General features: G+C 44.8%; 1 protein-coding gene across 2 annotated transcripts; it reads left to right on the top strand.

Annotated features, from left to right (window-relative positions):
* Positions 1-2509: 2509 nt before the first annotated feature.
* Positions 2510-6873, top strand: LOC112229261 (zona pellucida sperm-binding protein 3-like). 2 transcript variants are annotated; one of them, XM_024395096.2, is made up of 11 exons: positions 2510-2997; positions 3077-3192; positions 3282-3385; positions 4040-4211; positions 4380-4497; positions 4642-4727; positions 4851-5047; positions 5193-5369; positions 5928-6062; positions 6137-6247; positions 6611-6873. In XM_024395096.2, the coding sequence occupies exons 1-10, from the start codon at positions 2575-2577 to the stop codon at positions 6241-6243; spliced, it is 1635 nt and encodes a 544-aa protein (XP_024250864.1). In that variant the 5' UTR covers positions 2510-2574; the 3' UTR covers positions 6244-6247; positions 6611-6873. The 2 variants fall into 2 exon arrangements, with proteins under 2 accessions (XP_024250864.1, XP_024250865.1); XM_024395097.2 differs by having other exon boundaries at positions 6594-6873.
* The last annotated feature ends 7583 nt before the right edge of the window (positions 6874-14456 follow it).

Genomic DNA, 14456 nt, shown 5'->3' with positions numbered 1-14456 from the left:
GCGTCAGTATAGAGACAAAGTAGAATCTCAATTCAACGGCTCAGACACAAGAGGTATGTGGCAGGGTCTACAGTCAATCACGGACTACAAGAAGAAAACCAGCCCAGTCACGGACCAGGATGTCTTGCTCCCAGGCAGACGAAATAACTTTTTTGCCCCCTTTAGGACAATACAGTGCCACTGACACGGCCTGCAACGAAAACATGCGGACTCTCCTTCACTGCAGCCGAGGTGAGTAAAACATTTAAACGTGTTAACCCTCGCAAGGCTGCAGGCCCAGACGGCATCCCCAGCCGCGCCCTCAGAGCATGCGCAGACCAGCTGGCCGGTGTGTTCATGGACATATTCAATCAATCCCTATACCAGTCTGCTGTTCCCACATGCTTCAAGAGGGCCACCATTGTTCCTGTTCCCAAGAAAGCTAAGGTAACTGAGCTAAACGACTACCGCCCCGTAGCACTCACTTCCGTCATCATGAAGTGCTTTGAGAGACTAGTCAAAGACCATATCACCTCCACCCTACCTGACACCCTAGACCCACTCCAATTTGCTTACCGCCCAAATAGGTCCACAGACGATGCAATCTCAACCACACTGCACACTGCCCTAACCCATCTGGACAAGAGGAATACCTATGTGAGAATGCTGTTCATCGACTACAGCTCGGCATTCAACACCATAGTACCCTCCAAGCTCGTCATCAAGCTCGAGACCCTGGGTCTCGACCCCGCCCTGTGCAACTGGGTACTGGACTTCCTGACGGGCCGCCCCCAGGTGGTGAGGGTAGGCAACAACATCTCCACCCCGCTGATCCTCAACACTGGGGCCCCACAAGGGTGCATTCTGAGCCCTCTCCTGTACTCCCTGTTCACCCACGACTGCGTGGCCACGCACGCCTCCAACTCAATCATCAAGTTTGCGGACGACACAACAGTGGTAGGCTTGATTACCAACAACGATGAGACGGCCTACAGGGAGGAGGTGAGGGCCCTCGGAGTGTGGTGTCAGGAAAATAACCTCACACTCAACGTCAACAAAACTAAGGAGATGATTGTGGACTTCAGGAAACAGCAGAGGGAACACCCCCTATCCACATCGATGGAACAGTAGTGGAGAGGGTAGTAAGTTTTAAGTTCCTCGGCATACACATCACAGACAAACTGAATTGGTCCACTCACACAGACAGCATCATGAAGAAGGCGCAGCCGCGCCTCTTCAACCTCAGGAGGCTGAAGAAATTCGGCTTGTCACCAAAAGCACTCACAAACTTCTACAGATGCACAATCGAGAGCATCCTGGCGGGCTGTATCACCGCCTGGTACGGCAACTGCTCCGCCCACAACCGTAAGGCTCTCCAGAGGGTAGCGAGGTCTGCACAACGCATCACCGGGGGCAAACTACCTGCCCTCCAGGACACCTACACCACCCGATGTTACAGGAAGGCCATAAAGATCATCAAGGACAACAACCACCCGAGCCACTGCCTGTTCACCCCGCTATCATCCAGAAGGCGAGGTCAGTACAGGTGCCTCAAAGCTGGGACCGAGAGACTGATAAACAGCTTCTATCTCAAGGCCATCAGACTGTTAAACAGCCACCACTAACATTGAGTGGCTGCTGCCAACACACTGACTCAACTCCAGCCACTTTAATAATGGGAATTGATGGGAAATGATGTAAAATATATCACTAGCCACTTTAAACAATGCTACCTAATATAATGTTTACATACCCTACATTATTCATCTCATATGTATACGTATATACTGTACTCTATATCATCTACTGCATCCTTATGTAATACATGTAACACTAGCCACTTTAACTATGCCACTTTGTTTACATACTCATCTCATATGTATATACTGTACTCGATACCATCTACTGTATCTTGCCTATGCTGCTCTGTACCATCACTCATTCATATATCTTTATGTACATATTTTTTATCCCCTTACACTGTGTATAAGACAGTAGTTTTTTTGGAATTGTTAGTTAGATTACTTGTTGGATTATATTACTGCATTGTAGGAACTAGAAGCACAAGCATTTTGCTACACTCGCATTAACATCTGCTAACCATGTGTATGTGACAAATAAAATTTGATTTGATTTGATTTGATATTTTACAATACTCATATCATATTTATGTACTGTATTTTATACCATCTATTGCACCTTGCCTATGCCGCTTGGCCGTTGTTCATCCTTATATTTATATGTACATTTTCTCATTCACCCCTTTTAGATTTGTGTGTATTAGTTGAGGTTGTTGGGGAACTGTTAGATTACTTGTTAGATATTACTGCACTGTCAGGAACCAGAAGCACAAGCATTTCGCTACACTCGCATTAACATCTGCTAACCATGTGTTTGTGACAAATAAAATGTGATTTGATTTGAACATGCGTGCCAATTAAAGATCTTGACTAATCAGATGCAAGGCCAAATTAGGGCGTAATCCAGCCCAGGTGTGCAGCCTGATTGGTTGTTAAAAGCTACCTCAGTTTCATCAATTGTAGCATAGCAGAGGCACGCTGTCCTCTAACCTACAGAGTCACATTAGTTGTTGGCATGGGACTCATGATGGCAAACACGCTCAGGTTATTGTTCAAGCAACTGGTTTGGTTTTTACTTGTGGAAAACTTCTTAATCTCTCCTGCTTTGTCATATACTTATAGCGCTGACACATGGCAACAACTTCCAAGGCGAACACCGCAATTTGACAATCGTCCACGCTTTAAACAGCCTCCACTCCAACAAACAGTTTCAAGGCCAGTTCGAGTAGAAACTGTCGCTGTGACGTGCCATTCAGACTACATGGAGGTAGTAGTGAAGGCTGATCTGTTTAAACTCGGTAATCTAATCGACGTTGATGACCTGCGACTTGGAGTTGAACAGTACCAAGACCAAGAGCCGTGTAGGGCTACAGCTTCAGCAGCCGGAGATGAGTACAGAATATTCGCAGCACTTTCGGACTGTGGAACCAAGTACATGGTAATATATATATTTTTTAAATTCAGTAGTTGACTTCTTGAAACAACCTTCTCTTAAATGCTGCTTTGTGACTCCACAGCTGAACGAAGACTCATTGATCTACGTAAACCTCCTCAGATATACACCCAGAACCACACCAGATGGCGTTATTCGAATGGCTGGTGCTGTAATCCCAATTGAGTGTCATTATGAAAGGTGAGTTTAGGCTATACTGTTGTATGACGGTCATAGGAATCCTGCGTTGACCTATTGGTGTATTTACCGGTCTGTACTTTCTGTTTCAGGAAGTACAGTTTGGACAGCTCTTCTCTCCAGCCGACCTGGATCCCTTTCACCGCCACAGTGTCTGCTGAAGACACCCTGCAGTTCTCATTGAAGCTTATGACAAGTGGGTATATAAATCCTGGGCTGCATTTCACAGGGTACAATTTTGTTGACCATTCAGATAATAAATCAAAAGGATACAATGGTGCTCTCCCAGAAGCTTGGTAAAACCTGTGAATTGAATGTTAAGATATCAAATTTATTTATATAGCCCTTACAACAGCACGCAATGTAGGTGTAGAAGCACGGTGGCTAGGAAAGGCTCAGATAATAATCACAGTAGTTATCGAGGGTGCAACAGGTCAGCACCTCAGGAGTAAATGTCAGTTGGCTTTTCGTAGCCGATCATTGAGTATCTCTACCGCTTCTGCTATCTCTAGAGTTGAAAACAGCCGGTCTGGGACAGGTAGCACGTCCGGTGAACAGGTCAGGATTCGATAGCCGCAGGCAGATATAAATGTACTATGTAGCACACATGCCCCTCTGACATGCAAAATACGGAATCACATCAGACAACTGTTATTGGGGACACTTCTATCTGCAACGTTATACAGTTTGCCCCCTAAACATGGCCCTCATTTTAATCTATTAGATTCTCACTAGTTGAGCGCCTATTGACAATATGTTCTGGCCGTGGTAGTTTTAATAGCTACTCGTGGTCGTAACTTTGCAACGCATCGCTTGCAGGTCTCTTTCTTTACTGCCATTTCCTTTCCAGGTGACTGGCTCTATGAGCGGGGTTCTGGAGTCTACTTCCTAGGTGATCCCATCAACATTGAGGCATCTGTCAGGGTTGCTCACCACACCAGGGTCTTTGTTAGCAGCTGCGTGGCCACACTGGACCCCGATAGCAACTCTGTCCCCAGATTTGTCTTCATTGAGAGTGATGGGTAAGCAGGGGGGGAATTACTTAGAACGACTATTATCCGACTGGCCCGTAGAGAACGCTAGAATATGCCATTTGAGGGCTTCCACCATTTTTGTGGTTTCTTTGAGACTTCTTAATTGGTTACTAAGGAAGATGCCCCAATATGTATTTGAATATTATCTCCCTCCAGGTGCTTGACGGATTCCCAGCTGCCTGGTTCTCGCTCTGGTTTCATGCGTAGGACCCAGGACAACAAGCTCGGGTTCCACATTGATGCCTTTAGGTTCTACCAGGAGGACAGGGCAGAGGTGAGGGCGGTATTTAATAAAAACAATGTTGTAGAGGCCATTATGGGTACTGTAGTTAAATGATTCTACAGTAACATAATTTACAGACATTATGTAGGCTACTGTGATTCTGCATCTTTGTTTTGCTTATCCTGTTTTTCACAGCTGTACATCACCTGCCACCTTATGGCAGTCTCTGTCATGGACCATGCAGAGCCTAGCAACAAGGCATGCTCCTTCATTGATGGCAGGTGGGATAAGTCACATTTCCTTAGCTACTGTTACTGGGCTGTGACCTATTCACTGGAATAACCATAGCTTTTTAAATAAGTGGTGTGTTCTTGGTCCATGAGTAGGTCTTTCATACATTTCAGATGGAGGTCTGCTGATGAGAATGATTTTCTATGTGGGCGTTGTCCAAGCCTGAGTAGACAGAAGGGGGTTGATCAAGCTCCAGCACAACGTCCCCTCAGTCCAAGACTAGGTGGTAGCCAACTTGAACCTCGTGTCTACCGCAACAAACCCCCAGCCTCTGGTGACAATTGGAGTATTGGGATGAAGGCCAAGAAAGGTGTATTTGACATCTTAATCCCTCTATTCCATCACCACCTTCTCAAAACACATTGCAGGGGCGGGACCTTCTCCAATATGGAAATTGAGGGAAGACTAATTGAGTGTCTTGACTGCAAATGTATGTGTTTAATGTGTCCTTTTAGTATGGGACCAGGATACTACTTTGGGCCCCATGATTGTCCTCCCAAGTAAACAGAAGAGTACACCTCTATCTCCACGGACGAGTGGAGGTATCGATATACCTGGCTTCCCTGCCTCAACAGGGGACAGGAAGCCCATATCACCTGGCAGTCGTTGGCGTGGCATGGACTTCAAGAGAGGTAATTTGACTCTGACATGGCATAATCTTAATCCTTATGTAGTGCACCACCTTTGAACAGGTAGTCTTGAGAACCCATCCCTAGGCAACAGCAGTGACTAGGGTCTGGTTTCAATGACTGACTCGTTTGGCAACTTCTCCCAACAAGTCACGAGGCAGAATGTCATGATTTGAAACCAAATTTTGCAGGGAATACCTTTGCAGTGGTTTTAGTGAAGGTAGTTGAGGCAAACTAGCCACTTGCATAATGCACTCATTAAAAATAACTGATCTCATCTTGCTAGCTACTATTTTGTATGTATTCAAGCGTTTAAGGTCGTGACATAGGCATCTATGCCAAACTCGCTTTCTAGTACGTACAGAAGTGTAAAGGCAGTTTTTAAAATGTGTGGGAAGCAACCAGGATGTCCAGACTATTGCCCAGACCATGATGCACTGGTCAAAAGTAGTGCACTCTATAGGTCATCGGGTACCACTTCGGACACCTGTCTTTTCCTATCCCTATAGGCTAGCAATTCTGCCAACACTGGCTGTGTTAATCTGTTACATTTAATTCCAGGACCTTATTTCGCCCAATCCCAAAATGAGGTTAGTCCCTTGGGCCCAAGGGTCGGACCCAACAACAAGCACGGTCTCGTTAGCTCTGCAACATATGATGGCTTCATCAGGCAGAAAGAACTAATCGCCCAACGAGGTAATGACAGTACGTTACTGTTTTGAATGTAGTATAATTGCATGTAAGCTCTGTGCTAAATCGTCTGTTCTCAGAGCTGGAGGCCACTCCAGACCCTGAGTTGATTCCTACACCTGAGCCCATTGGAGACCTTGAGGTTACCACAGAGAAAGAGGATCAGTATGAGATTGGAACCTATTGAAAGGGTATGTATGGGATGATGGTACTGCTATTTTAGAGGGAAATAACCTGCACATGGCAAGCAGGTTAGCACTTATTGGGATGGCTCCGCAGAATGTTCACTAGCTGGCACAGCCACAAAGTAATAATAAAATATGATTTTTAAACAGTAACCTCACTGGCAACCCTAATGCCTAACATTAAATTAAAAGCATACATTGTTACAATGTAGCCTATTGACTTTCCATCTGGCACAGCTAGTGGAAATCGCTCAGTTCTGCCTCCAGGACAATACCGTCTCAAATGTCAACCTGCACATGGCAATTGCCAGTATCACTTTTAAATATCTGCTTTTGATGTGGTTTCATAAAGAAGGGATATGTTCCCAGTCCACTATCCAATTTCTAGAATTGGAAGGCGCTGTTGTCGTGGTGGCCCATAATAGACTTGCTCCAAGCAGCAGCACACTAACTCATTGAGGTTGGTGCCGGTCCTGATGTCCCAGCACACAAGGAGGATGACCCTACAACAAAGTGACAACCACCATATCTGCTCCTGGTGAACTCAACCAGTGAAGGGACTACCACGACACTGAGACGATATCTCAAGAGATGCCTGTTAATCTCTTTGAAAAATAAATGATTTAATGCTACTTCGACTGACTTTCTGTCTTCGTCATTATGCACTACATACTAGAGTAATCTGAAATATTGCCTTCATTTGTTAAAAAAGTGAGGGCCTGTTGCTGCCAACTGACATTTCCTAGCTTAGTCTTTGGTTTGTATTGGTGTTTGCGTAGCCAGACATCACATCCTGGACGTGGCACACAACCACTGGTTGCAATGCTTAAGCATCTAGTTGGGCGGGCGCTACGGGATTGCCACAGCACCTGTTCTGATTTCAAAAAGCCAGAGATGAGAAATTCAGGTGCCAATTAACACAAATTATATGGCTGCTTTTAGACAGTCAGCACAATTGTGCTCTTTCTCCACTAATTGGTCTAGACCAATCGCAACATATTTTGATAAATCGGATTGGTTAAGAGGCCAATTAGTGAAAATATTAGCAGAATTGGGCTGCCTGTCTAAACGCAGCCGATGGCCTTAGGGTTCAGTTTTGGCTTTTGGATCAGTGCACTAGAGCCTTCACACTGCAAGGCCTAATGCTCACATCTGAAAAATGTATTTCACTTTTTCAACCAGGTAGGCTAGTTGAAGTTCTCATTTACTACTGCGACCTGGCCAAGAAAGCAAAGCTGTGTGACCCAATCGGTTACACATGGAATAATCAAACATACAGTCAACACAATAGTGTATATACAGTGTGTAAATGAGGTAAGGCGATAAATAGGCCAGAGTGGCAAAATAATTACAATTTAGCAATTAAACACGAGTGGTATGCAGAAGATGCATGCGCAAGTAGAGCTACTGGGGAGCAAAAAATATATAACAGTATGGGGATGAGGTATTTACAGCTGAGCTATGTGCAGTGATCTGACAGCTGGTGCCTAAAGTTAGTGAGGGAGATATGAGTCTCCAGCTTCAGTGATTTTTGCAATCTGTTCCAGGCATCAGAACTGGAAGGAAAGGTGACCAAAGGAGGAATTGGCTTTGGGGGTGACCAGTGAAATATACCTGCTGGAGCGCGTGCTGCTTTGTTTTGGAATGCTGACTCCAAGCTAAGGTGACAAAGCCTACCATGGATGTTCCCAGTTACTTTGAATGTTAAAAATGATCGTGCTAGAACACTTAAAGCCTCAAAGGACAATGAAACTATTTTCAATACGAGTCCTTTCTGGCTCGCCACAGCAGTCAACTAGCTAGCTTTCTAGCACATTCAATAATTTGTAAGCAATACATGTTCTTGTCAACTGACTAACTAGCAAGCAACAAGATATGTAAAATAGCTGTTTAAAAGGGCAAATAGATCAAATTTGACCGTTAGACACAAGTCGCATGGCCAGGAATCATATTTGTATCTGATTTCAAACCACCTTGGAAGGTCAGGGCCAGCACCAGACAAAAGCGGTCGCTTAGGGTCCCCGGACACTAGGGGGCCCCCGACCCAAAAGGTTTATGTACAGTACCAGCCAAAAGTTCAGACACACCTACTCATTCAAGGGTTTTTCTTATTTTTTTACTTTTTTCTACATTGTACAATAATAGTGAAGACATCAAACTATGAAATAACACATGGAATCATGTAGTTACCAAAAAGGTGTTAAACAAATCCAATTTATACACCCTTTGCCTTGATGACAGCGTTCGCACTCTTGGCATTCTCTCACTTAACATCATGAATGCACCTGGAATGCATTTGAATTAACAGCTTATTTTCAATGGCGGCCTAGGAACACTGGGTTAACTGCTTTGTTCAGGGGCAGAACAACAGATTTTTACCTTGTCAGTTCAGGGATTCGATCTTGCAACCTTTCGGTTACAAGTCCAACGCTCTAACCAATACGCTACCTGCCACCTTGTTAAATCTTTGTTTGTGGAATTTCTTTCCTTAATGCGTTGTGTTGTGACAAGGTAGGGGTGGTATACAGAAGATAGCCCAAATTCGTGAAAGACCAAGTCCATATTATGGCAAGAACAGCTCAAATAAGCAAAGAGAAAGGACAGTCCCTCACTACTTTAAGACATGAAGGTCAGTCAATCTGGAAAATGAACATTTCTTCAAGTGCGGTCGCAAAAACCATAAAGCGCTATGATGAAACTGGCTCTCATGAGGACCATCACAGGAAAGGAAGACCCAGAGTTACCTTTGCTGCAGAGGATAAGTTTATTAGACTTACCAGCCTTAGAAATTGCAAACCAAATAAGAGTTCACAGAGTTCAAGTAACAGACACATCTCAACATCAACTGTTCAGAGGAGACTGCGTGAATCAGGCCTTCATGGTCGAATTGCTGCAAAGAAACCACTACAAAAGGATACCAATAAGAAGAAGAGACTTGCTTGGGCCATGAAACACGAGCAATAGTCCAAATTTGAGATTTTTTTTGTTCCAACCGCCGCTTCTTTGTCAGACACAGAGTAGGTGAATGGAAAATCTCCAAGTGTGGTTCCCACTGTGACGCATGGAGGAGGAGGTGTGTGATGGTGCTTTGCTGGTGACACTGTAGGTGATTTATTTCAAATTCAAGGCACACTTAACCAGCATGACTACCACAGCACTCTGCAGCAATAAGACATCCCATCTGGTTTGCGCGCAGTGGGACTATCCTTTGTTTTTCAAAAGGGCAATGACCCAACACACCTCCAGGCTGTGTAATGGCTATTTGACCAAGAAGGACAGTGATGAAGTGCTGCATCAGATGATCTGGCCTCAACAATCACCTGACCTCAACCCAATTGAGATGGTTTGGGATGAGTTGGACTGCAAAGTGAAGGAAAAGCAGCCAACAAGTGCTCAGCATATGAGGGAACTCCTTCAGGATTTCCTCAAGAAAAAGCATCCAGGTGAAGCTGGTTGAGAAAATGCCAAGAGTGTGCAAAGGTGTCATCAAGGCAAAGGGTGGCTACTTTGAAGAATCTAAAATATTTAATGCTGACCAGCAAATGTCACTAATGTGCATCGTAAACAGACAATGAAGCTCTGAGTAATTAACCGTTTTCGGCCAAATTTGGTGAAAGCGCCGAAGTCTACAAAAGGATTTGGTTTCGAGTCCTTAGGAAACTAGACAGTATTTTTTTTTTTATGTATTATTTCTTACCCCAGGAAGTCTTAAGTCTTATCACATACAGCCGGGTAGAACTACTGGATGTAAGAGCGACGCCAACTTACCAACATTACGACCAGGAATATGACTTTCCCGAAGTGGATCCTCTATTTGGACTGATCCTCTGATCCCAGAAGCTGACCCAAGACAAAGGCGCCGCAGAAAGGGCAGACGGAGCGGCCTCCTGGTCAGGCTCAGTAAACGTGCACATCGCCCACCGCTCCCGAGTATACTACCTGCCAATGTCCAGTGTCTTGACAACAAGGTAGACAAATATGAGAAAGGGTTGCCTTTCAGAAAGAGATCAGAGATGGTAACATTCTCTGTTTCATGGAAACATGGCTCTCTCGGGATATGTTGACGGAATCGGTTCAGCCACCGGACTTCTCCATGCATCGCGCCGACAGAGATTAACACCTCTCTGAGAAGAGGAAGAGCGGGGGTGTATGCTTCATGATTAACGACTCATGGTGTAATCATAACAACATTCAGCAACTCAAGTCCTTCTGCTCACCCAACCTAGAATTCCTCACAATCAAATGCCGGCCAAATTACCTTCCAAGAGAATTCTTGTCAGTTATCTTCACAGCTGTGTACATTCCCCCTCAAGCAGACACCAAGATGGACCTAAAGGAACTTCACTGGACTCTATGTAAACTGGAAACCATATATCCTGAGGCTGCATTTATTGTAGCTGGGGATCTTAACAAAGCCAATTTGAGAACAAGGCTACCTAAATTCTATCAGCATATTGATTGCACTTTGTGCGGGGGTAATACACTCCACTGCTACTCTAACTTCCGCGATGCATACAAAGCCCTCCCTTCAGGCAAATCCAACCACGATGCCATCATGCTCCTACCGTCTTATAAGCAGAAACTCAAACAGGATGTACCAGTGACTAGAACTATTCAACGCAGGTCTGACCAATCGAAATCCATGCTTCAAGATTGTTTTGATCACGCGGACTGGGATATGTCAGGATATGTCAGGCTCAGAGAAAAACATCGACCTTTACGTTGACTCGGTGAGTGAATTTATAAGGAAGTGCATTGGAGATGTTGGACCCACTGTGACTATTAAACCTACCCTAACCAGAAACCGTGGATGGATGGCGGCATTCGCGCAAAACTGAAATCACAAAAAATCGCATTTAACCATGGAAAAAGGTCTGGGAATTTGGCTGAATATAAACAGTGTAGTTATTCCCTCCGCAAGGCAATCAAACAAGCGAAATGCCGGTACAGGGACAAAGTGGAGTCCCAATTCAACGGCTCAGACATGACACGTATGTGGCAGGGTCTACAGGAAATCACGAACTGCAAAAAGAAAACCAGCCACGTCACGGACAACGACGTCACACTTCCAGACAAACTAAACACCTTCTTTGCCCGCTTTGAGGATAATATAGTGCCACCGCCGCAAGCCGCTAACAAGAACTGCGGCGCCCCTCTTCTTCTCCGTGTCTGACGTGAGTAAAACATTTAAACGTGTCAACACTCGCAGGGCTGCTGGCCCAGACGGAATACTTAGCCGCGTCCCTCAGAGCATGCACAGACCAGCTGGCTGGTGTGTTTACAGACATATTCAATCACTCCCTATCCCAGTCTGCTGTCCCCACATGCTTCAAGATGGCCTCCATGGTTCCTTTACCCAGGAAGGCAAAGATAACTGAACTAAATGACTACCGCCCTGTAGCACTCACTTCTGTCATCCTGAAGTGCTTTAAGAGACTAGTCAAGGATCATATCATTTCCACCTTCCGGCAACCCTAGACCCACTTCAATTTGCATACCCCCCAAACAGGTCCACAGACGATGCAATCGCCATGACACTGCACACTGCCCTATCCCGTCTGGTCAAGAGGAATACCTATATAAGAATGCTGTTCGTTGACTACAGCTCAGCATTCAACACCATAGTACTCTCCAAGCTCACCGTCAAGCTGGAGGCCCTGGGTCTCAACCCCACCCTGTGCAGCAGGCTCCTGAACTTCCTTACGGGCCGCCACCAGGTGATGAAGGTAGGAAGCAACACTTCCACTTCGCTGATCCTCAACACTGGGGCCGTACAAAAGTGTGCTCAGCCCCCTCCTGTCCTCCCTGTTCACCCATGACTGCGTGGCCAGGCACACCTCCAATTCAATTATCAAGTTGCAGACGACACAACAGTAGTAGGCTTGATTACCAACAATGACGAGACAGCCCACCGGGAGGAGTTGAGGGCTCTGGGAGTGTCGTGCCAGGAAAATAACCTCAACAAAACAAAAAAAAGAGATGATCGTGGACTTCAGGAAACAGCTGAGGGAGCACCCCCCTATCCACGTCAACGGGACTGAAATGGTCCACTCACATAGACAGTGTGGTGAAGTAGGCGTAACAGCACCTCTTCAACTTCAGGAGGCTGAAGAAATTTGTCTTGGCCCTTAAAACCCTCACAAACCTTTACTGATGCACAATCGAGAGCATCCTGTCGGGCTGTATCACAACCTGGTATGGCAACTGAACCGTCCGCAACCTCAGGGCTCTCCAGAGGGTGGTACGGTCTGCCCAAGGCATCACCGGGGGCAAACTACCTGCCCTCCAGGACACCTACAGCACCCGATGTCACAGGAAGGCAAAAAAGATTATCAAGGACAACAACCACCTGAGCCACTGCCTGTTCACCATGCTATCATCCAGAAGGCGAGGTCAGTACAGGTGCATCAAAGCTGGAACCGAGAGACTGAAAAACAGCTGCTATCTCAAGGCCATCAGAATGTTAAATAGCCATCAATTGTACATTAGCGGCTGCTGCCTATATTCATAGACTTGAAATCACTGGCCACTTTAATAAATGTAACACTAGTCATTTTAATAATGTTTACATATTTTGCATTACTCATATGTACACTACCGTTCAAAAGTTTGGGTTCACTTAGAAATGTCCTTGTTTTCCATCAAAACCTCCATGAAATGAGTTGCAAAATGAATAGGAAATATAGTCAAGATGTTGACAAGGTTATAAATAATAATTTTTAATTGAAATAGTAATTGTGTCCTTCAAACTTTGCTTTCATCAAAGAATCCTACATTTGCAGTAATTACATCTTTGCAGGCCTTTGGCATTCTAGTTGTCAATTTGTTGAGGTAATCTGAAGAGATTCTACCCCATGCATCCTGAAGCACCTCCCACAAGTTGGATTGGCTTGATGGGCACTTCTTACGTACCATACGGTCAATCTACTCCCACAACATCTCAATAGGGTTGGCCACTCCATTATAGACAGAATACCAGCTGACTGCTACTTCCCTAAATCATTTTTGCATAGTTTGGAGCTGTGCTTTAGGTCTTTGTCCTGTTGTAGGAGGAAATTGGCTCCAATTGAGCGCCGTCCACAGGGTATGGCATGACATTGCAAAATGGAGTGATAGCCTTCCTCAAGATTCGTTCCTCAAGATCCCTTTTACGCTGTAATTTAACCAGGTAAGCTAGTTGAGAACAAGATCTCATTTACAGCTGGCATAAGTCATGGCAAAATGTGTAGAATTGCAGGAAATTAGCTTTAAAACTGCAACATTTTCTCTCCGCCCCATGGCAAAATGTGTAGAACTGCAGAAGACTTCCTTTAAAACTGCAATGTTTTCTCTATGCCCCATGGCAAAATATGTAGAATTACAGGAAAACCTTTAAAAGACAATTGTTTCTCTCTACCGTCAATAGGGGGGCACAAAAAAAATTGACCCACCACCAAATCTCGCTCAGGGTCCACAAAAGGATAGACGAAGGTGGTTCGAAATGTGGCTTGAAATATCTGATTCCATGTGCTTTTTGGCTGTTCAGACTGCAGGAAAATGAACCGATTCGAAACGGATATACAAAAGAATAGGATTTGAGTCACTTCAATCTGAGAAGCCATGTGAATACAGGCCCTGAACTCTAGGGACAGTGTAGGCAGTTGAGTGCCAATCAACAACACACTGTCAACCATCGTCATCATTCACGACTTGATTGGTATCAGTTGTGTTAGTTAGTGCTAGCTGGAACAAAAATCCTTCACCCACACCAGCATTGGTTTCGTCAAACATTCATGTGTGGTAGGGTATCAGAATATTTTCTCCCTCATCAAATACAATTGGACACTCATTGTTCTTTGTATTGACTGGAGAGTTTATATTTCAGATTAGGAGTGTGGTTCCCTTGAAGAAACCACTGTCTAATTCTTAATCACTTTCTATTGTTTTCTTTTGCTTATGTTGCTCATGAAGAACAGTATGAGGATGTATGAACTTGTCATCATTGAATTTTGCCATTGGCATTTAGTGTAGAAAGCTGTATTCGTTTGTTGAAAAGAGGGGCCGATGATAGATGCATGGACAGAGAATATAAAGTTACCCAACTGAAGCATTTTGAAGAAGGTCAAGGAGTGCCGTCAATTGGGTCTTACACCATCTGTGTAGAATATACTGAGGACGACTATGATCATATCGATAAACTCAGACAACAACAATGGCCGCCGTGTGTCTCTGGATG

Source organism: Oncorhynchus tshawytscha, linkage group LG31, assembly GCF_018296145.1.
Source record: "Oncorhynchus tshawytscha isolate Ot180627B linkage group LG31, Otsh_v2.0, whole genome shotgun sequence".
Taxonomy (NCBI): domain Eukaryota; kingdom Metazoa; phylum Chordata; class Actinopteri; order Salmoniformes; family Salmonidae; genus Oncorhynchus; species Oncorhynchus tshawytscha.
The sequence above is the reverse complement of the archived record's forward strand: the minus strand, read 5'-3'. Positions and strand labels throughout refer to the sequence as shown.

What these genes read in the sequence shown, in the direction of transcription:
- LOC112229261 (XM_024395096.2), top strand. Translation starts at nt 2,575, where the DNA reads ATGGGACTCATGATGGCAAACACGCTCAGGTTATTGTTCAAGCAACTG. An exon ending in CTCATTGAAGCTTATGACAA is followed by an intron (nt 3,386 to 4,039) that starts GTGGGTATATAA and finishes TTTCCTTTCCAG; the next exon opens with GTGACTGGCTCTATGAGCGG. An exon ending in ACCAGGAGGACAGGGCAGAG is followed by an intron (nt 4,498 to 4,641) that starts GTGAGGGCGGTA and finishes TGTTTTTCACAG; the next exon opens with CTGTACATCACCTGCCACCT.